At 41.1% G+C, this 23,764-nt stretch overlaps 1 protein-coding gene across 2 annotated transcripts in view; it reads left to right on the top strand.

Annotated features, from left to right (window-relative positions):
- Positions 1-1,012: 1,012 nt before the first annotated feature.
- The window catches only part of LOC116482148 (MAP3K7 C-terminal-like protein), a 45,835-nt gene continuing 23,083 nt past the window's right edge, over positions 1,013-23,764 (top strand). Inside the window, exons 1-3 of one of the 2 annotated variants that reach the window (XM_058427483.1) lie at positions 1,013-1,148; positions 3,543-3,651; positions 19,889-19,950. In XM_058427483.1, coding sequence (XP_058283466.1) covers positions 3,582-3,651; positions 19,889-19,950 — 132 coding nt within the window. In that variant the 5' untranslated portion in view covers positions 1,013-1,148; positions 3,543-3,581. The remainder of the gene's footprint in view (positions 1,149-3,542; positions 3,652-19,888; positions 19,951-23,764) is intronic. The other variant, XM_058427484.1, reaches the window with a different exon arrangement.

The following is a 23,764-nucleotide window of genomic DNA, read 5'->3' as shown; positions in this document are numbered from 1 at the left end:
TGATTTCTGGGTCACATGGTAAAAGTATGTTTGCTTTTGTAAGAAACTGCCTAACTGTTTACTAAAGTGGGATGTACTATTATGTTTTCATTCCCACAAGCATGGGATCAAAGTTCCTGTTGGTCCACCAACATTTGATGTTGTCAGTATTTTGAATTTGGGTTATTCCAATAGGTGTATAGTGGTATTTCATTGTTGTCTTAGTTTGCAGTTCCCTAATGACATATGATGTTGATCATCTTTTCATATGCTTACTTGCCATCTGTATATTTTCTGTAGTGAGATATCTTTCAGATCTTTTGCCCATTTTTTGATTGGGTTGTTTGTTTTTCTGTTGTTGAATTTTAAGAGTTCATTGTATATTTTGGATGCCAGTCCATCATCTGATATGTGTTTTGCAGATTTTCTTCCAGTCTGTGGCTTGTCTTTGCCTTCTCCTAATATTTGTTTTACTTATTTACCATTGACTCCTTTGTGGTTGGTTGCATTTGAAGAATGAATCAAGTCATCAAGCCCAACATGGGCTCAACCTCAAACCTCACATTCTTAACCAGGATCATCGCTGCTATCATCTGAGAGTCAGCTTGTGGCCTATCCAAGTTGGCTGGGTCTGGCTGAGCTGATTGGAGCGGCCGACATTTTTGCTGACTGGAGTCATGCTATCTTTGCCAGTTTGCTGGAATAGACACAGACACCGATTGGGTCACGCTGAAGACATTCCTGTCTTGTGAAGCAAGTCTGTTTGTATTTTAAGTTTGCCAGGACTAATGAATTAAAACATTTGGACTCTCCACAACTTGCTGTTTATCAATGCCTCTGACAGGAGGAGGGTTTTCTTTTGCTCTTGCTTTTTCTAGAAACATGACAACATCCTGGCTGTTAGAGAGGCAAGGAAAGGAGAGAGGGGTTGTGAAGGGAAGCAGAAGGGAAGGGAAGGGAAGGGAGGTCCCGTGGGACGCTGGGGTCTGGGGCAGAGCAGGTAGCAGTTTGCTGCCCTGACAGCTGTCTCCACTCCTCAGATTGTCAGTGGCTGCTATGCAGCAGGTGCAGCCTGGTCTCTCACTGAGTCTCTACTCCACAAAGGCAACGACTGGCCAAGGCAGTGGCTGGCTCTGGGTTACACAAGTGCAGACACTCAACTAAGTGAGGTAAGCCAACAGGTGTGAAAACTGAACTAAATGCTCGGATCACCAGCAACTTAACCAAAGCTCTGTTACAGCTTGTAGCCGAGAGAAGGAACCTGTGGTTCGTTTCCCCAGACGGTGTGATGAAAAGGCAAGTTGGTGTAGGGGCTCTTGTGGTCAACATAGTGTGGAACTCAGAGTCCACTCAGTCTTGCCACCATCCTTTCACAGGCAGACAGATGTTCCCCATTGAGCGGAGGGGAGGGACTCTAATTAGCTGTGTTTATTAATTCCATTTCCTGTAGCTGGAAACCATACCAGAGGACTATTTACAAAATCCTTGAGGCAAATTTCTACCTCTTGTGCTTGATTTCTTGGTGCGGGAAAGTGTTGGGAGATTTAGCCAAAAGAGGAGTGCAACTTTCCATCCTTAGATGTTATGCTAAAGTGATTCGGTGATTGTGCAATGCGTAACAGTAAAACTTTTCTTTTTAGCTAAAATGTTAAGGAAATTTTAATGGTTTCTTCTGTTGAATTTGAGACAATCCATGCCATTCCCTAGGGGTAACAAAATGCTTGATTCTGAGCAGGTAAGACTGGACAGAAGGGTGGCAGAGTTAAGATAAAACAAATCCTGAATTAAATAACAAATATTTTATATTACCCTTTTTTAAAATTAGATGTTTCATGTTACTATTTCTTCCTAACTTGGAATTACATGATATGGACAGTGGAGAGCGTTTTGGTGCATTGCTACTTGTAGTGCTAATTAAATGGGCCAAATTATGATTCTAACTGGATAATAAACAGTTGCTGGTTTTTCTCCAAAGCTATACTAGGGTTTTAATATAAGCCTGATCTTTTTTCATATGCTGGGTAAGATGACTCCATATGTATGTATGTCTAAATATACATGTATATATATATGCATTGGCTTTGGCTCTATAAATACTTTTAAAAACAAAATTCAGTGTTCTGGACACTATTTTTAGATAGAGGAAAGTTATGGGAAAAAGTCAGAAACCGTGCTGTGAGAAAATGTCCTGCTAACGCATTTCCCAGAATCTCTTTAAGGATGGCTAAAGAGATTATTTATACTTTGCCATTTTTAGAGATATTTCCCTTAAAATATCATTCAGGTTTTTTCATTTACTGTCTACATGAGAAGGAAAGTAGAGGGTTTAGGGGAGGTGGGGCTAAAAATAGAAAAGTTAAATATATGTTTTTAAATAACAAAGATATCATGTATTTATAACTATCTTTTCCAAGTCAGTCCTCTGTAGACATCAAATTATCAAATATCTTGGTTAAAATATATTTGGGCTAAATTCTCTGATTATAACCAGAAATATTCATGTGTTTTTGCCCATTCCATTTCATCTGCAGGGTGTTTTTTTTTTTCATTCATTCTACCTTAGTTAATTAATTAAATGATGATTTGATAGCTGGAGTAGAATATCTATAGGATGTTTTTGAGTCTTGTCTTCTGCTGTTATAGATTGTAAGATGTGCAACCTTAGAAATGTTTGATAGACTTACAGGTAGTTAGTCAGATATTTAAAGCATATGATATTCATAATATAACAGATATTTTAAAGTGATTTTTGGTATTCTTTATTTACTTATTTATTTATTTATTTTTAGACAGAGTCTCGCTCTGTCACCCAGGCTGGAGTGCAATGGTGTGATCTTGGTTCATTGCAACCTCTGCCTCCCGGGTTCAAGTGATTTTCTTGCCTCAGCTTCCCAGTTACTTGGGATTACAGGTGCCTGCCACCACGCCCCACTAATTTTTATATTTTTGGTAGAGACGGGGTTTCCTCATGTTGCCCAAGTTGGTCTCGAACTCCTCAAGGGATCTGCCTGCCTCGGCCTCCCAAAGTGTTGGGATTACAGGCATGAGCCACCACACCCAGTGACTTTTGCTATTCTTTAAATGATTCCACAAAACTCATTCTTTACTACTCTCAGATTAATCATTCAGATTTAATTCAGGCTTTTAAACATGAAAAGCTAGTCTAATCTGAAGCCATCTGATACCTTATTAAGACTGTATCTCTTTTTATCCTCCTCAATTGAAAGTAAAATACTTTATATGACCTTAAAGGGGCAGGATTGAACTGGTCAGTGTAAAAGGATACTGAGCAAGTAAGGCAGGTAGAGATATTTCCCATATTTCATTCATTCTAGATGTATATTGCAAAAGCAATTTTTTCTTGAGCCAAGAAAAAAAGATTTAAATGGGGCAGATGAATACTTTTGACATAGAAAAAGAAAGCTCAAAACTAGGAGTATCTTTAGAATAAGCAGGTAATGCTTACTAACCCTAATAACTTCACCTGTAATTTCCAAGGGCCTCTGAGTAATTAGGGAGATGATGCTGGATAAAGTGACAATGGCTCTCTCTTGCTGTCACAGCTGGAAGACCCAGGAGAAGGCGGAGGCTCAGGTGCCCACATGATCAGCACAGCCAGGGTACCTGCCGACAAGCCTGTCCGCATCGCCTTCACCCTCAATGACGCCTCAGGTATACTCCGCTCTGGAAGAAGCGTTGTCTCCCTCATACCCCACATTTCCAGCATCTTTTCTAATGCCACGCCTCTGTGGAAAATTTAAAGTTGCATGCTCGCATGACCTGATGACGGGGAATGTGATATTTCATCATGCTTTGTTAGATGGTGGCTTCCAGAAATGCCTCTAGCGATGCTTTCCTCCACCTTGAATCCTTGGGTCATTTAAACTCTTTTTTTTTTTCTCCTCTTCCCCATTCTAGCTTTCTTTTAGAACAAAATTCATTGAGCTATAACAATTTCTAACAATAGCAAAGTGTGTTATTGTTAAAACTGCATGAGGAAACATTTATTAGGAGCTGGCAGTTGGTTAGGTAATATGAAAATATCACTGTTCCGTTTCCAGCAACATTTGCTGAAGGGTAAGTTCGAAATGCTGATTTCTCACTGGTGCTCCCACACTTCTGGCTAAATCAACAGACTTCAGCAGGAATGATGAATGGGACAGGTGAGGAGGAGCCTCTCTAAATAGTAAGGTCTGAGGTGAAACTGCCATACTTAGAGCCCTTCGTCATGGCTCCCCTCAGTGACCTCTTAACACACATATTGAATTGCACCACTTTTGAACAAAGGACCTGGTGTGGCAGGAGGTCACAGTGCTGAGGAAAGGAAGGCTTGGCTCTCTTCCACTGGCATCCGCCATTGCTCTTAGTTTAATGTCATCTGTTAAAATCACTTGTTTAAACAACATTACCATTGAAACCTTGGGTCTTTTGAGGACTCTCTCTCTCTCTGTTCCTATAATGCCCTTGTAGGGATGATGCTTTAAAAAGTAATGATTAGCCGAGCATGGTGGCTCACGACTGTAATCCCAGTACTTTGGGAGGCCAAGGCAGGAGGATCCCTTGAGCCCAGGAGTTTTGAGACCACCCTGGGCAACACAGGGAGACCTCATCTCTATTTAAAAAAAAGTAGTAATTGAAAAGGGACAGAATCATTCCAAAATAATGCAAAGTAAGGAGCTCTGTGAAATCTGATGTCGCACAACCATTGCAGGCTTGGGGTTACTATGCCGGGTGACACATTTAACCTGGAGTTTCCTAGACTGTTAGCCTCCAATGGAGGATATATTCTGTAGTAGGAAGAGGTGAAGGCTTGACTCTTCGTAATCGATTTTTCCAAACCTCTTCTCATGATCTGCCGTTGTACTATGTCCTCACTCAGGGTCACACTGAAAGACAGTGGTGAGAAGAAATCCTCCTAACAGGCAAATCAATCCACCCCAACATAGAAATGACAACTGCCATTAACTATACTTCTCTGTCATAATAAGCATTTGCCTATATTATCTCTGATCCTTAAAACAACCATGCGGCCAGGCGCGGTGGCTCACGCCTGTAATCCCAGCACTTTGGGAGGCCGAGGCAGGTGGATCACAAGGTCAGGAGATCGAGATCATTCTGGCTACTATGGTGAAACCCTGTCTCTACTAAAAATACAAAAAAAAAATTAGCTGGGTGTGGTGGCGGGTGCCTGTAGTCCCAGCTACTCGGGAGGCTGAGGCAGGAGAATGGCATGAACCCAGGAGACGGAGCTTGCATTGAGCCGAGATCGTGCCACTGCACTCCAGCCTGGGCAATAGAGCAGGACTCCGCCTCAACAACAACAACAACAAAAAACACAACCATGCAACATAAGCATTAGTATTCCTTATGTACAGACACAGAGATTGCTGCCTAGAGACCACACTGTTTATAGGTAATGGAGTTATGTTCTGAACCCAGGGCCCTAGGCTTGAAGTCTGAACTTTCTCTATTTTTCGATGCTGCTTCTCTAAAAGGAAAAATGAAAGCCCTTTCTGTTTTTTTTTTTTTTTTTTTTTTTTTGAGACGGAGTCTTGCTCTGTCACCCAGGCTGGAGTGCAGTGGCCCGATCTCGGCTCACTGCAAGCTCCGCCTCCCGGGTTCACGCCATTCTCCTGCCTCAGCCTCTCCGAGTAGCTGGGACTACAAGCGCCCGCCACCACGCCTGGCTAATTTTTTTGTATTTTTAGTAGAGACAGGGTTTCACCGTGGTCTCGATCTCCTGACCTCGTGATCCACCCGCCTCGGCCTCCCAAAGTGCTGGGATTACAAGCGTGAGCCACCGCGCCCGGCCGCCCTTTCTGTTTTTATACATTTCATAGATGCAAGATTTCAAGGAATAGTCAGTGCTTTTCATGGTATCTTGAGTGGCTAGCTCTCAAGACACAGGCATGCAAACCCAAAATCCAGAGGGAAGGAAAACGTATAATTTCCTTTCTTTTTTACTCATGCTGCATGTGAGCAGAAGAAGTCCTGTTACAATCAACAGTCTCACAAAGAAAATTTCAGTATATAAAACTTATTTATCTCAGGCAGTATTAATTTTGGACCAAATAAATTGTACTGTTTCCTTGTCAACATTTTAACAGAATTTAATTTATGTACAGAAAAGAGCTGTGGAGAGGTGAATCTCCATCTTTGGTTTGCCTGAATAACCTCTTTCTTGAAGTACAGGATGTACAACTTGCAATTAATTTGTCACCATTCTTTGAACTCTCTTGGTCCTTGACTAGGAGCTCACAGATGTTTTTCATCCATCAGTTTAGATTGGTTTGTTCCAGTCTCTTTCTCTTCTCTTTCAAATGACTCCAGAATGCCCACTTTCAAAATTCATGGTTTTTAATAGGTAGCCTCAAAAAGGGATTATAAGTTATTTTAAATAATTCCTACCCTCTAGCCCCACCAAAAGATGCTTATGAAAAAAACTTCCCAAATTAAGTATTTTAATGTTATGGTCAGTGTGTCCTCATATCTCTAGAAAGGGCACCTACCTGGAGAACCTAGGGCAGGAGCTGAGGTTCAGTGTTTCTCAACCTTGCCTGATTAAAATCATCACCTGAGAACACTCATTGAAAACACGTATTCTAAGTCCCCACTCCTATACATTCTGATTCAGGAGACCCATTATTGTTGTAAGAAGAAAAAGAAAACCCCCTCCTATGTTTTATGCATATCACAAATGCAAGATTTCAAAGAATAGTCAGGGCCCAGGACTCTGTATTTTTGCATATACATGTGGCTGAGTGCACAAAAAGATGCTTTGCAGATATTTGGGACACTCCCTTTGAATTCTTGAATAAGGAACATGTGGAATGTCACACAGGAAAACACTTGCCATCAAGCGAGCCGTGCATGCCTTTTGAATTCCAGTGCATGTGGCCTGCAGACCACACATTTAGGGGGAAACGACGGAAAACCCCCTAGACTTTCATAGTAAATGAGGGCACTAAGGTGGGCTTTTTGAGAGTAATTCTACATTGTTGGATTTATTGTTGATGAATAAGCAGAGTCCATGAGAAAAGAAAACATCTTTGCTTGTGAATGTTGACATGTTCATTTTTTTCTTTTTTTTTTTTTTTGAGACAGAGTCTCTCTCTGTCACCCATGCTGGCGTGCAGTGGTGCGATATTGGCTCACTGCAACCTCCGCCTCCCTGAGGCAATTCTCCTGCCTGAGCCTCCTGAGTAGCTGGGATTGCAGGCACCTGCCACCACGCCTGGCTAATTTTTGTATTTTTAGTAGAGACGGGGTTTCACCTTGTTGGCCAGGCTGGTCTCGAACTCCTGACCTCAAGCAATCGGCCCACCTCAGCCTCCCAAAGTGCTGGGATTACAGGTGTGAGCCACCGCACCCGGCCCGACATGCTCATTTCTGATAAGCCTAGCCTAGTGCTCATTTCATGCAATCATTTCAAGACTATATATTCCTGAGATGATTTAGTGTAGAGGTTAAGGACATAGGCTTTAGAGCCAGAGAGGCATGATTTCTAGACCTACCTCCGACACTATTTGTATGATCATTCCACCTTGCTGAAATTCGGTTGCCTGTAAGATGTGTATAGTAGTAATTCACAGGGTTGTAATAAGAAGCCAATGACATCTTATAGGTAAAATATTTAGCAGAGTGTTTGATACAAATTAAGCATTCAACTTATCCCTGAAATTATGATAACTGATTGTGGAGTAGAAGGGAAATGTAAACCACTAAGCAGTTGTGTCTCACCTACATCTCACCTTGATGTCAAGGGAGATTTTATAGCATTACTGACATGCAGTTATTTAGGGACTAGTTGTGCAGTTAGTAGATTGTTCATATCCTATTTTACCTCTGGTCAATTAGCTGAATTTATTTGGTTTCAGTGTTACCAGCACTCTGCCAAAGGTGGGTGGGATGTGCAAAAGAGAACAGCATGACCTCCCATTGGCTTTGTAAGGCAAAGTTGTTTGGAGAAAAGTCTGTGTCACCTAGAGCAGTTAGTAATAGCTTCTTGGAAGAGGTGATAGTCAAACTGGGCTTGAAGGCAGGTAGAGTATAGAGGAGCGGTACAGGACAGATGCCATTCCTGGGTACTAGATACAAAAAAGGGGCTACATATCTTGTAACCAGTTTTCTTTCTTTTCCCTCTAAACAGAAAGCAGGAGCAAAACTTAAGAGTTAGGAAGAACATGGTGTGTTCAGAAAAGACTAAAACTAGTCGTTTGGAGCAGAGGTCTGAACTGTGGAAGAGTAACGTGTTGCCTACCGAGCCCTGCTTGAGCCAGCCATTGTTTTGGATACTTACATAGGGTACCTGTTTAGATAGCAATAGATTAGGGTTACCAAGTCAATCTTCAAAGTTCAGCAAAAGGGTTTGGACTTGATCAAAAGCAATGAAGTGTCAAAAGTCCTTAGAAAAGGGAATAATATATAGGCCGGGCGCGGTGGCTCACGCTTGTGATCCCAGCACTTTGGGAGGGCGAGGCGGGCGGATCACGAGGTCAGGAGATCGAGACCACGGTGAAACCCCGTCTCTACTAAAAATACAAAAAATTAGCCGGGCGTGGTAGTGGGCGCCTGTAGTCCCAGCTACTCGGAGGCTGAGGCAGGAGAATGGTGTGAACCCGGGAGGCAGAGCTTGCAATGAGCCGAGATCGCGCCACTGCACTCCAGCCTGGGTGACAGAGCGAGACTCTGTCTCAAAAAAAAAAAAGAAAAGAAAAGGGAATAATATGATGAAAGTGGTAAAAATTTGGTGGAATAGTCTGGAATGTGGAGAGATGAGAGAATGGAAGAGGCATTTTATAATGGTACAAAGTGATGAGAGCCTGCATTAGATAATGTAATGGGATGACTTAATTCAGAATCCATTTTGAAAGAAGGCTTGAAAGGACTTGGTGATAGACTGGCCTTGGTAGATGAGGAGTTGGTCATTATTCAGTGATAGCAGAATGAGCCATAATACTTTGAATAGAACATGGACCTCCAGGGGTCCTTAAATACAGGAAGCAAGGTTTTGGAGAACACAAATATGTGTGTGTATATATATATTCCTTTACAATGCAATCTCCATTTTCAGCCTATCATCAGAGTGCTTTTTAAGTAATACTTAGCTAATGGTAATTCCCAGAGGCAGTGATGCCTCTCTTTAATGAGCTAATGATATTAATGATAATCAGTATTATTTCTAAACTGAGAATTTCAAAGAGTTGAAACTTCCTAAACTGGAAACTTCATGGAATTAATTTTCTTAATAGAAAAAGTGCAGAAGAAAAATATGAATCCCGCCTCTTGGGTTATTCAAGAATCACTGGCCCTTCTCCAGGTAGAGGGAATTTAGAGTTGGACAGACATTAAGATTTCATGTCAATTATATGAGACTTTTCTTCATCTTCAGCTAAGCTAAAATCTGGCATGCTCCTTGTAAATTTAGACCTTGGCTTTGGAATTCTCTCTTTTACATTTTTTAGAACAGTTTTTTGTTTTACTTAGAAAGAGTCAAGAATACTAGTATCAGCTCAAGCTGGTAGCTTTTAATATTTTGTTTTTAAAAATTCTTTCTGGCCAGGCATGGTGGCTCATACCTATAATCCCAGCACTTTGGGAAGCTGAGCCAGGAGGATCACTTGAGGCCAGGCAAGACCAGCCTGGGCAACATAATGAGACTTATCTCTATAAAAAAATCAAAAAATAAGCCGGGCGTGGTGGTGCATGTCTGCAGTCCCAATTCCTGGGGCACTCGCTTGAGTCCAGGGGATCAAGGCTGCAATGAGCCATGATTACACCACTGCACTCCAGCCTGGGTGACAGAGCAAGACCGTATCTCAAAAAAAAATTCTTTCAAGCTGTTAGAAATTTTTTATATCTGGATATGAATTAATCGTATGACACTTAGTTTTTTTTTTTTTTGGTAATCCAGAACCCATACCATTGGTGTCACTTTTAAATAATACAATTTTCTCCTCAAACATCAGGATGTTTTGTGTAGGAGGGAGAATTACATGGAATAGTTGCAATAGCCACCTTTGAATCCAATGCAACAAGTTGGGTGTTAGGTGAAATCTTTTTGTGTACACTTCTAAAACTGGCTCTCAGCAAAATTATGGTGCAGGTGAAGTGTCTTTTTATTTATCATTATTTTTTAAGGCTAGTCAAGTGAAGCACTGGGAGAAGAGAAGGAACAAAGGAATCTGTAGTTGGTTGTGATTAATTAGTTGTAAACACCATTGTACTCGGACCAGCCACAAAGTGTCTTTTGTCACTGTCCTCTTCCTTCAACCTTTTCTACCTTCAGTATTATTCCCCTTGTCCTCCTCAGGATCCGAAGTAGTCTTCGGATCTAGTAATCTCTTTTCTCCACACTTTTAATCATTGTTCTCTGGAATAACTCTGCAAAATCTCATCCGCACTAAGCTATAAATGAATATTGAGTTTACCATTTTCCCCCTCTTCTTTTTTTTTTTGAGACAAAGTATCACTCTCTCACCCAGGCTGGAGTGCAGTGGTGTGATCTTGGCTCACTGCAACCTTCACCTCCTGGGTTCAAGCCATTCTCCTGCCTCAGTGTCCTGAGTAGCTGGGATTATAGGCGTGCGCCACCATGCCCAGCTAATTTTTGTGTTTTTAGTAGAGATGGGGTTTCCCCATGTTGGCCAGTCTGGTCTCAAACTCCTGACCTCAGGTGACCGCCCGCCTTGGCCTCCCAAAGTGCTGGGATTACGGGAGTGAGCCACGATGCCCAGGTCCCCTCTCTGGCTTTTTTTTTTTTTTTTTTTGCATATTCACAGGGAACTCTGTAGGAAGTCAAGGGATAAAGTTCCCACTGGGATTTTAGAAACCAGGAACCAGGCATTTGCAGGAAACTGAGGCTCGGACAGTCATTATGAACTTTCTCAAATCACCTTCTGTCCCAACATGAGCTTACATTTAAAGCTGCCTCAGCATGCAGTGACAACATTCAGTCACAAGTGCCTTAAGGGCATGGTGGAAGGTGAGTGTCTCCTGTATTTACATTTCTGATGGAGCGCAGAGTTGAGAACTATAGTAGAAACTGAATTATCAAATACTTATAAAATCAGTAATACACTATCTGTAACCACTTGGGGTTCATTATCCTGGTGTCAGATGAAGAGTCTGAGATACTATGGGATTTATTGGTTGGAATGTATTACTTAAAGTTGGGAAGAAAGGCCAGAAAGGAGGTGAGTGTTTGTTGAGTACTTAGGAGTAGTGCTTTTCCTGGTATCTTCTCATCAATTTAATATTGGCTGCAACCCCACCGGAAGGTGCTATTCCACTCATTTTCACAAAAGTGGACATAAATGTTTGCTAAGTGAGGCGAAGTGACTTGCTTCAAATCATGCAATTAATAAGTGGAAGGAGGGTTCAAAGCCAGGTCCTCAGGACTGTTACTTCATTGCCCATTTAAAGGCAGAGTTCATGTTATAAGAGAAAGCTCAAAGCTTCCTGACAACAAATAGCTTCCCAAGGGCCATGGGGTTGATGGAGGAAGGATACTTCTGGTATGTTGTGGTAGGAAAGAAGAAAAAAAGGGGTAAATTTTCTTTGGTGGTGTGCTGAAGGATAAATATACTTCCAATAGGCTCTTGTTTGTTTGCTTATTTATTTCTTTATTTAGACAGGATCTCACTGTGTCGCCTAGGCTGGAGTGCAGTGGTGCAATCTTGGCTCACTGCAGCCTCAACCTCCTGGGCTCGAACTATCCTCCCACCTCAGCCTCCCAAGTAGCTAGGACTAGAGGCATGCACCACGATACTCAGTTTCTTGTTTGTTTTTTGTAGAAACAGCATCTCACTATGTTGCTCAGGCTGGGCTTGGACTCCTGGGCTCAAGCAATCCACTCACGTCAGCCTCCCAAAGTGCTGAGATTATGGGCATAAACCACTGCCCCTGGCCCCAATAAGTTCTTCTTGAGGCAGGTGTTTTTCGGACAATGAGTATGTTATAACGTAAGTCAGTCAAAATATTCTAACAACAGGATAAATCGATGACATTCACAAAATGATAGCTACAATAATAGTGAATAGGTGTTTCCAAGAAACATAAAATTTGTCCTTGGCTGGGCGCAGTGGCTCACGCTTGTAATCCCAGAGCTTTGGGAGACAGAGGTGGGGGGATCACGAGGTCAGGAGATGGAGACCATCCTGGCTAACATGGTGAAACCCCGTCTCTACTAAAAATACAAAAAATTAGCTGGGTGTGGTGGCAGGTACCTGTAGTCCCAACTACTCAGGAGGCTGAGGCAGGAGAATCGCTTGAACCTGGGAGGCGGAGGTTGCAGTGAGCCGAGATTGAGTCACTGCACTCCAGCCTGGACGACAGAGCGAGACTCCAACTCAAAAAAAAAAAAAAATAAATAAAAGAGAAATTGTTCTTAATTAAATCAAGTCTCTTTTTGCATAGCAAAACCCGTCTATTCATGCATGATCTTGTTAGCCTGACAATTTTAGGTACTGGTTAAGATAATATCATGTTTATTAATTTACAAAGATTTGAAAACCTGCTTTGTCATCCCAAATCTCTATCTTTATCCATATTTGTGTTAATATCCACATCCATCTCTATAGCTATACTTGTAATCTTCTGGGCCCTGAAAATCCAATGTATATTAAATAATTCACATCTCTAGTGTTTAATAAGCAGGAAGCAAAGTTTTAAAAAGCTTTTGATGTGTCTTAAAACTATGTGATACTCTAACAAGGACTTAGGTATCTAGAAATTAATTTTTTTTGATATATTGGGAATGTGCATTGGCTACCTTTTATCACATATTTTATTCCTAAAAATAAAATATTAATTTAAATTTAGATTTAAAATGACAGTACTCAAAGACCTTTCATGTGTAAGTTAATTTTTTTTTTTTTTTACAATCTTTCATATAAAAAGTGTTTGGAAGTAAATTTTGTTTTTGAGACAAGTTCTCACTCTGTCACTCAGGCTCTAGTGCAGTAGCATGATCTCTGCTCACTGCATCCTCAACCTCCCATTCTGAAGCGATCCTCCCACCTCAGCCTCCCAAGTAGCTGGGACTTCAGGTGTGCACCACCATGCCCAGCTAATTGTTTTGTATTTTGTAGAGATGGGGTTTTGCCATGTTATCTAGGCCGGTCTTGAACTCCTGGGCTGAAGCAATCCTCTCACCTCAGCCTCCTAAAGTGCTGGAATTACAGGCATGAGCCACTGCACCTGGACAGAAGATTCTTAAATTCAGATTTAAATGAAGAGAGTAAATCCACAAGACCTGAGGTTATGGCTGCATCAGGGAAATCTCTCTTAAGTGGCAGAGGGAGAACTCAGTAATTACAGTCAGTGACCTTAACCCTGTGTGTTGCCTTTGTATTATTCAGATGATGAAGAATAATTCCCCATCTCAGAAGTTTAGCTTGATAGAATAGACATGGGTTAGTGGAAAAAGTGCCACTACTCACATATATACACACACAGCTCTCCTGTCTCCACATTACTCCTTTGGTTGGGTTTATGGTGAAAAGGAATGAAAAGTGAACTTAATTATATTAAGCATTCATTATTATTACTGGTTATTTCCTAGGTGCTGGGCTTTAGGCTAGTGATTGACATATACATTCCTTTATCAATAGCAATTTTCAGAGACAGGTAATACCCTTCCCATTTTGCAGAGGAGGAAACTGAGTCTCCAGAAGATTATGCCAATTGTTTGCATTCACCAATTAAAAAGTGGCCAATCTGAGATTCAAATGCAAGTCTGTGTCCTACTGAACGTTGTACTGACCCGCTGTGTTCTTAGTGGTTAGGAGCCTTCATAGGCAAACAGTTCCCAGGAAAGTTTCTGTATGAGCCTCAGCACTTAAGCCACTACCCAGATTCACTTGCCTTGTAAGTGTCAGTTTGTCCCTGGTGACCTGCAGGACAATTTACAGGACACCAGCACTCAGAGGTCATACTGCAGGTAGAATCGACTTCATAATTTGCAGGGCATGGTGCAAAATGAAAATGCAGGGTTCCTCATTCAAAAATTATTAAGAAATTCAAGACACTGTAGCAGAGCATTAAATTAAGCGTGGGGCCCATCTGGAGGGAGGGCTCTGTGTGATCACATAGGTCCAATGCCCATTAAGCCAGCTGTAACTGCAGGAAATGTCAACAAATTCAGTGGATCTTGAGCAAGGCTGCCTCTTGTGTTCTGCTTGGGGAGTGGAGTGGGCTTGGGAATGTCCTCTGGGCATGGCTTTCCCTCTCCTGAGGTCTTCTCCGTGTGGAAACCTAAACACTTTTTTTTTTTGACGCAGAGTTTCGCTCTTGTTGCCCAGGCTGGAGTGCAGTGGCGCGATCTCGGCTCACCGCAACCTCCGCCTCCTGAGTTCAAGCAATTCTCCTGCCTCAGCCTCCCAAGTAGCTGGGATTACAGGCATGTGCCGCCACACCTGGCTAATTTTTGTATTTTTAGTAGAGACTGGGTTTCTCCATGTTGTTCAGGCTGGTCTCGAACTCCTGACCTCAGGTGATCCGCCTACCTTGGCCTCCCAACGTGCTGGGATTACAGGCGTGAGCTACCGCGCCCGGCCCAACCTAAACACTTTTAAACAAGGATTTAGGGCTTCTCAACTTACACCCCAGTTATGTCTACGATGGGGAGCACAGTGGGAGGGGGAGATGATTGATTGTAAAACCCAGTGAAGATGCTGTTTACAACAGTGTTTCTCAAAACCTGGTCTGGCTTTGATGAAGTTTTCACTCCTCTGATATAAAGAAAGAAAGAAGGGTACAACAGTGAGGTGTTTTGGGTATATGCTTATTTTTATCTGTCCATCTAAATGTATCTAATATAATGGCCACTTCTTTATGATTGCCTTATGATTTTGGTGTTGAAATGTTCTCTCTGTCATAAAGGGATACTAATGATATCCGGTGGTCATTTTTGAATCATCTTCACTAGCTAAGTAAAAAATTGGATGCTCTTAAGACATAATTCCCAATACTTTAGGGAATTTTATTTTTTTGAGATGGAGTCTAGCTCTGTTGCCCAGGCTGGAGTGCAGGGGCTTGATCTTGGCTCACTGCAACCTCCGGTTCTCACTGCAGCATCCTGGGTTCAAGTGATTCTCCTGTCTCAGCCTCCCAAGTAGCAGGGACAACAGGCATGTGCCACCATGCCAGGCTGATTTTTGTATTTTTAGTGGAGACGGAGTTTCACCATGTTGGCCAGGCTGGTCTCGAACTCCTGACCTCAAGTGATCCTCCCACCTGGGCCTCCCAAAGTGCTAGGATTACAAGTATGAGTCACTGTGCCCAGCCAGAATATTTTAGGGAAAATTTTACTGGTTCATGAAATACAAGTGTGAGAACCTATGGACTAGTAAGTGAAGAAGAGCGGAGTGGTATGGGGGAAAGAGCCCAGGGCTGGGGAACACCCCTTAGTCTTACATGGCCACGAATCATGGAGTCTTGGGTGGCTTCTTTCCCTTTTTGGGGTCCTTGTGTTTAGCTCTACTCTGAGGGGGCTGGACCAGATGGTTGCCTAGTCCTTTCCAGCTTCAATATTCTCTGTTAACTGATTGCTAGCTCTCATTGCTAAATAACAGGGAGGATTTGGATTACAGACCCAATATGTCCTATTTATTCAAGTTACAGAGAAACACAGAGAAGACAATTGAAGGGAATCTGTAAACAAAATAATCCTGAAACCAACCCAACAGCTGCTCAGTAGATGTCGAAAAGAGCCCATCATCAAATGTACTATGGTACATCATAATGGTTGGGCTATCAATAAGAAAGTTCTAGCTTGAGGACATTGGCTTAGTCACATTGTATTTGCCAAACAGGCAGTGAACATCTGTTTATATAAAAAATTTTCCTCTTCTTTCCTTTATATTTCATCCTTTAAAAAGTTTCTTAGGATACATTTTGCTTGGTCTAGTAAGTCTATGGTGCCATTTTGAAGAAGAAGCCTTCAAATTACTTCCTTAATGCATTAAAAATATGATAAAGTGATCTGCCAATTTGCATAAGTCTCAGTCCCAGTCTTGCACAATAAATAATTGGTAAATAGATTTTAATAAAAATGTACTTGTGCTGTGATTTTGTCCCATTATGAACATATCTAACAACTTTTTTTTTTTTTTTTTTCAAAAAAAGCTACATTTGCTAGAGGGTCTCTTGCACAGCTACTGTACAGTCTACTTTATGCTTCTGGAATTGTCAAAACAAACTTAACTGCTGTCAGGAACTCCGATCCGGTATCACTGTCAAAATGTTTTACAACGATTCAGCCAAATGTTTTTGGAACAGCTGTGCTACTAGTCAGCCTGAGTCATTTTCCTTCTTTCCTTTTGGCCCAATCCAGTGATTCATCATCCTGCTTTTAGAATATTTGCCTATTTTTAAAACCAGTCAAAGAAGGCAGCCACTGTTTAAAAGTAAACACACCACACATCAACTTGGGGCAGCTTTGTAAGCAGCTTCACAAGCCCTGAAATTTCTGGCTGGTAGGGATGCCAGCTAAACCAGATGGCATCAAACAGTGAAATACAGGCCTGGCTTTCAGACTTGGTAGGCTTCATACATCTGTCTTTGGTTTTCTTGTTTCCGCTGCTATTTCCTGCTTGGGTTAATCCATCTTGATCCGTTCTTTAACAAAAGTCTTACTTTTTATTTTGCGCGACTCTCTAAAACATCTATTGTATGTTGATTTCTGTGTTAATCAATTAGACTTTTATTTCAACTCAAGGAGTCCAATTTGAAGCTACTTTATTTATCTGTAAATTTATCAGTATGGTCACATACGTGTGACTCGACATGGTGTGACTATAAATAAGGACGTAGATTTCCACAACGGGCCTCATTAAGTCTGTTGATACCAGGTGTTTGCTATTTACATTACTGTAGTAAAGTAAATGGATAACCTTTTTTTTTTTTTTTTTTTTTTTTTTTTAGTAATTAAGCAGGAAGGAGTGTGACTTCACAGGGGCCAAGGCTGATTAAGTCTCAGGAAGCCTTGAGGTTCATTCCTGGCTGTCTTCTAGAATTCTAGAATGTCTCAGCTGCTCTCATACTTTACAGAGTGGTTTCTCCTTCCAACAAGTGCCTGCTTGTCTATGATTATTAGGGTTGGGATGCACAAGTATAGTATGTTCCCATTTACCTTTGCCAAATCGTTCTGGCCTTGGACCCAATGAGCTAAAATGGTCGTGATGTCTAGGTTATTAAACTTGTACTGCAGTGAATGTAAATGCACTTAAGACCAAAATCAGTTTCACAAATCATAGGTTTTATAATGAAGCCTACCTCTAAAGGTTCAGTGGTGACAAGTGCATTATTTCTGCCTTTTGTCCAATTCTTTGCAAATGTTGGGGTGGATTTAACAAGGCACAGTAATTGGCAGAATTTGTCACTTCTAGTCTAAGTCGAGCATTCAAAGGGCCTGGGGACTGAATCTCAATTCCTCTGAAGATTGTCCTCTAACCTGCAGCAAGAGGCTTGGGAAATTTCTCAGTTTCTATGTGTTCTGTGAGCTAAAGTTAAGTGATATCACTGAATCTGAGGACAGCCATTGTCTAGCATAGGAGCAGATATAAAACAGATTCAAATTTGGTGATGCATTGTCATTATTTTAAACTACTTTTAAATGGAAGTATTGTTATACTACTCGTGACTAAAATATACCAGAGACTATTAAGTGATATGACCCTTGAGGGGTTTGCTCAAAGTGAATACCATGCTTGTTTAAATTATCTTTCTGGTGATTATCTTTGATGCTTTCAATGCCTTAGATGCCAGAAATGCCTTGTGTACTGCATTTTATTCTGGACTGTACTATCAGTGCATTGGGAGAGGATACTTGTTTCCACATTGTATGTGGCCCATGTCACTTCTTCTAGTTCAAAAAGAACACCAACAAGTTTTTATCAAGAAATTCGGTGATGACTATGAAAACATAAAAACTGTTATCTTTTCTTGCTTTATTATAATTTAAAATAGCTTTGGTTTTTAAATTATTTTTTCACCTTGTATTTTGCATACATACTGTATATGTATAGTATGTGTACTGTATATGTGTATGTGCACTGTAAATGTATAAATGTATAGGTACTATACATGTATATGTACTGTATGTGTATGTGTACTATATGTATAAGTGTACTGTATATGTAGTATATGCACTGTATCTGTACTGTATACATATATGCACTGTATATGTATCTGCACTGTGTATGTGTACTGTATGTGTGTATGTACTGTATATGTGTATGTACTGTACTGCATATATGTATGCAGTACAGTATATGTATATGTACTGCATATGTATCTGTATTGTATCTGTATGTGTACTGTACATATCTTACTGTATCTCTACTGTATACATGTGTGTACTGTATATGTATCTGTACTGTATCTATTATATATGTGTACTGTATCTGTATTGTATATGTATGTGTACTGTGTATGTATCTGTATTGTACCTGTACTGTATGTATATGTGTACTGTATATGTATCTGTACTGTACCTGTACTGTATGTATGTGTGTACTGTATATATATCTGTACTGTCTCTATTATACATGTGTATGTGTACTGTATGTGTATTTGTATTGTATATGTATGTGTACTGTGTATGTATGTATCTGTGCTGTATATGTGTACTGTATATATCTAACTGTATCTATACTGTATATATATGTGTACTGTATAAATCTAACTGTCCGTACTGTATATATATGTGTACTGTATATGTATCTGTACTGTATCTCTATTATATATGTATGTGTATGTGTACTGTATCCGTATTGTATATGTATGTGTACTGTATATGTATGTGTACTGTATCTCTATTATATGTTTGTATATGTGTACTGTATGTGTATCTGTATTGTATATGTGTGTACTGTGTATGTATCTGTACTGTACCTGTACTGTATGTATATGTGTACTGTATATGTACCTGTACTGTATCTCTGTTATATATGTATATGTAGGTGTACTGTATATGTATCTGTACTGTACCTGTACTGCATGTATATGTGTACTGTGTATGTACTGGGGTAGGGAATGGAAATGAGTGGCCAATGGACCTTAGAGCCAGAGAGTACCTGGAGATAATGGAAGTTCTGCTTTCTAGCACCAAGGCTGGGTCAGCACTATGTTCTTGAAGAGATTTGGGGGTGACTTGGATATTTTGACCCATATTTTGGTCAGGTTTCCTCAAATGCTTCTTAGAACTGCATCTTCCGATCCAGCAACAGCTGCCTATTGCCAACCAGTCAACGTAAGCACGAGTTAGGAGGTCTTTCGGGACTCTCTGGGCTCTGGCGCTCCCTAACAAAGCTGTGAATTCTGCCGCAGGGTAGAGTGCTGCCTGGTGTGTTGGAAAGAAACGCCCCATTTGGGTTGCTGCCTGCTTCTCACTGTAACCCAGAATGAGTTTCTGGTTAACTGCCTGTTAGTGTGGTTTGTGGTAGGAGCAGACAGCAAGACCATCACAGCTTGCGGCACTTGGAGTCATTCAGAGCAGAACGAATGCTTCTACTTTTCACTAACATGTTCTCCTGTCCCATTAAAGTCCCTCTGGCCACCTCATTAGCACCTTGTTAAAGCATTTTGTTTCATATCATATTTTTTGATTTTGGCCAATGTAAGAGTATTGAAAGACAAGCAGTCCTTCTTAATTGGAGAGCTGCCAGCCTGGACATTTGAGGATTCTGATATTTGCTTGCAAAATTTTGTTCAGGCGACCTAAGCTCTCCATGCATCTGTGTGTAGGGAAGACGAGCAAAATTGTCCTTTACATTCTGTCTGTCCCCAACTGAAGTGATGAAATGAAACAGTGTATACTGATGGTCTAACTATGGGGGAGTCTAAGGACACCTCTCCTACAAGAAAGAGCTCCATAGTGAAGAATCATTTTATTTCCTTGTTTTAGATGATACACCCCCTGAAGACTCCATTCCTTTGGTCTTTCCAGAATTAGACCAGCAGCTACAGGTAAGGATTTTTCTAAAGTCTCTCTTCTTTCCTCCTTAGTGTCATAAAGTATAGCAAGCTGGGCGGAGAGTGGCCTGACTAGGGGAGACTGACTTGGACCCAGAATGTGGGACTTTGAAGTCGTCAAGGATTACATTTCTAGAGCTCCAAAGTCAGGCTGAAGCCCTCATGGAATGCCCCTGTCTGGTTATCTGGCTATGGCACCAGGACAGCAAGTGCTTATAGTGTAACCTGGCTCCTATTTTTAAGGAGTTCTGGAGCCTGGGAAAAGGACGGGTCCCTTCTCTACTTCGGTATGGCTGTCTCTAGGTCATTGCATTTTTGGCTGTGTTTGGGGTTAGTGATTTAGTGCTAAACTCTGCAGAGAAAACTTACCATGTTTGCCAAGACTTTGGAATAACCTTCCTTTCTCTGTTCCCTGCCTCTTCCCCAGTTCTCTGACAACTTTTAATGGAATATAACTATTTTAACTTAAACTTTCTGAAAATTGACTTGTTGGACCCATGACAAATTATTTTGTATATGTAATTTCCGAGTGATCTGTTGAAAGATATTTTAATACACCAGAATTATTTGAAAGGAGCTCATTTATCACATTTTAATTTTCTTTAGATTATCTGTGGTGATTCCAGGCAAAAATGGCTTTCAGAAGAGGTTCTGTCTAAAATACCTGGATACTGGCCTTGGGCCAGCCATTCTCTTGAATACTTAACTTTGTAGTCACATTTAGGCAAGTCCAATAGGGGTCTTGAATCCTGTACACAGACATTTCTTGGTCACCACTTTTTTCTCCTAAATATTGATTTTGAAAGCCTTTAGGAGAGATTTGTAACCTCCAGCTCCCAACAGGCCCTGACATACCCTATTATCTTATACACAGCAGCTTTTCCCATTTGTGTGTGTGCCTGGTGTCCTAGGGTCATTTGAGTTTGGGATTCTTCTTCCTGGATAGCCCTCAACAGAGGTGGAAGAAGAACCAAGAATGAGCCCTTCCACAAGCCAAGATAGTGTTCCTTTTTGTTTGCTTCTGTTCTTACCTCAGTTCGCAGAGCACTGTGTTAAAAACCTGGGAGCAACCAGGTCAGGTTTGAAGAGCTGGTGTTCTACTGCCAGGGTGGTCTCTAAAAACCAACTGAGGGTGACTCAGGTGTGACCTGGCCGCTTGGAGGGGTCCTCATTCTCACCTTTGTAGCAGTCCTGGGCATTGTCTTAGCTTTCCAACAGAAAGCTGCTCAACAGAGCATTATCAGTTATGTAGGTATTACTGAAGATTGTATAGGAGGTCGGAGGGTTACACTGATCACCACACAGCTGTCAAAACAGCTCTGTCATCCCCTAAAATTTCCTCTCTAGCTATCAGCCATCACGTCTCTCTCTTTTTTCTATCCTCCATGCAGGGTTCTCAACCCAGCTCTCCTGGCTTCTAATATCTGACCATAGTCTCTCCCTCCCCACCCCCACCAATATCTCTTCTTTTCAGCATGAAGAACAATTCAGCCCTCCCTCTGCCTTTCCCTTTTTTTTTTTTTTTTTTTGAGACAGAGTCTCCCTCGGTCACCCAGGCTGGAGTGCAGTGATGTGATCTCGGCTCACTGCAAACTCCACCTCCTGGGTTCAAGCGATTCTCCCATCTCAGCCTCCCTAGTAGCTGGAATTACAGGCATGTGTCACGACGCCCGGTGTATGTTTAGTAGAGAGGGGGTTTTGCCATGTTGGCCAGACTGGTCTCAAACTCCTGACCTCAAGTGATCCGCCTGCCTCAGCCTTCCAAAGTGCTAGGATTGCAGGCGTGAGCCACCGCACCTGGCCTGCATTTTCTTCTAGTCTGTTCACACTGCAAGTGATAGTTCTCGCTTAGGTTCTGTGTCTATGTGCTGCTGGTGGTGTAATTGGGATTGCCATTGAAAGTAATGCCATTGGCCAGGTGCTGTGGCTCACACCTGTAATCCCAGCACTTTGGGAGGCTGAGGCGGGTGGATAAGACAGCCTAGTCAATATGGTGAAACCCCATCTCTACTAAAAATACAAAAATTAGCCAGGTGTGGTGGCACACGCCTATAGTCCCAGCTACTAGGGAGGCTGAGGCAGGAGAATCACTTGAAACCAGGAGGCGGAGGTTGCAGTGAGCCAAAGATTGCTATGAGCCAAGATCATACCACTGCACTCCAGCCTGGGCAACAGAGCAAGACTCCATCTCAAAAAAATAAAAAAGAAAGTAATGGCAAAAACTACAACTTCTTTTGCACCAACCTAATAGCTATTTTTTCCCCTAGTCACATTTTTTCCTCTTTATTCTATGGTCATGTCAAAACTATTTTATTATCATGGAAATCAGGTGAAAATAAGGAGTAAACGTGTTTTGAAAATAAAACACTAAAAGCATATTCAAGTTATTGTTCTCTCATCAAATTATGGATCATTAATTCTACTTTTTTGTGTTGGAACAAAATTTTTTCCTTTGGGAACTTTAATGGTCTTCTCTGGGTCATGGATCATTCTCCACAAGACTCACAGTAGCTCTGGCAATTATCCAGATAATTTTTCTGTTAAAGCATTGCCAGGTCCATTTGAATTTTATAGCTTTAATTCCACTTGACATATATTAGGAATTAAGTCTATTTAATCATTTTATTCCAATGAAACTATTTCATCTTCATTGATCTTTAATGAATTAGGCAGTTGAGGGTAGTTTCTGGCTCAGGGTTTTGATTTTTTTCCCCCTTAAAGTATGATAGTGCTTTTTCTCTTTGTGAATGGAGAGTGTATTACCAGCAATACAACTAAACACATTTCAGTAAGTGCTTGTTTGTTGAGTGAAGGATAGGAGTGAGTGTTACAAACATTTATCAGTTGTCAAGGCTTTTGGGTAGGGTTGCCTCTGTCTAGAGCTGTTGCCTGTTATCTTTATTCTGTATTCCAGGGCGTGAGTGACTAAACAGCAAGACGATGATGGTTGGGAGGAGAAATCTAATAGAAAATGACATCTAAAAGCAGATTTTTATTTCTATGCCTAGCACAAGCATATACATTTAAGCCTTCTGTTGCAGGAAGTCTCTGTATTGAAAGCAGTGAAAATGCTTTATGTACAAAAGGAACAATCTATTACACGGAGCAGACCATCTTTATAGTCAGTCTTGTGTGCTTTCATCCCACAGTAATGGCTGTTGGAATTTTATCGACTATCATCATCCACTATGGAAGAGTAGAAGTTGGGTTACAAAGGCATCTGAAGTGCCTTGTGGCTGCAACTATTTGCTTGAGAATGAACTGAGTCTTGATTACCTCTATCGGAGACTTAAACATTTTCTTGCTGGAAAATAGATGATGCTAGGTATTGTCAGCCCCATTCTCTGCAAAACCTCGGATTTAAATCCCACCGAAGCACACTGAGTACCTATTAGGCAAGTGGTGTTTCCCTACATATGATCTCATTTGATCCTTGCAATAATTAGTAAGCTAACTATTATGTCTCCACTTTACAGATGAGAAACTTGAGGCCAAATTTTGGTCTAAATACGTTTACTATTCCCCTCTTTCCCTTATGCTCTTTAAGGAACATACAGGCTGCTTAAATTACTTTGATAGGTGGAAACTTTTTTTGTTTGTTTCTGGTTTGCAAGATTGCCATAATGTAGTTATAGAATAACCTTGTAAAATCTGTTCTGACTTTCTGATATCCATTACACATGCTTTGGTAGTTTATAAAATGCTGCTATAAAATAGCTATTTGGTAGACACTCAGTCACTAATTTGACCCCCAGGATTTTTCTGTTGTTTTGCCAAGAATGTGGACATGTTTGAGCATGTAATTTGC

The sequence above is a fragment of the Hylobates moloch genome, unplaced genomic scaffold, assembly GCF_009828535.3.
Source record: "Hylobates moloch isolate HMO894 unplaced genomic scaffold, HMol_V3 SCAFFOLD_14, whole genome shotgun sequence".
NCBI classification, from domain to species: domain Eukaryota; kingdom Metazoa; phylum Chordata; class Mammalia; order Primates; family Hylobatidae; genus Hylobates; species Hylobates moloch.
Note: the sequence above shows the minus strand (reverse complement) of the source record. Positions and strands in the feature narration are given on the sequence as shown.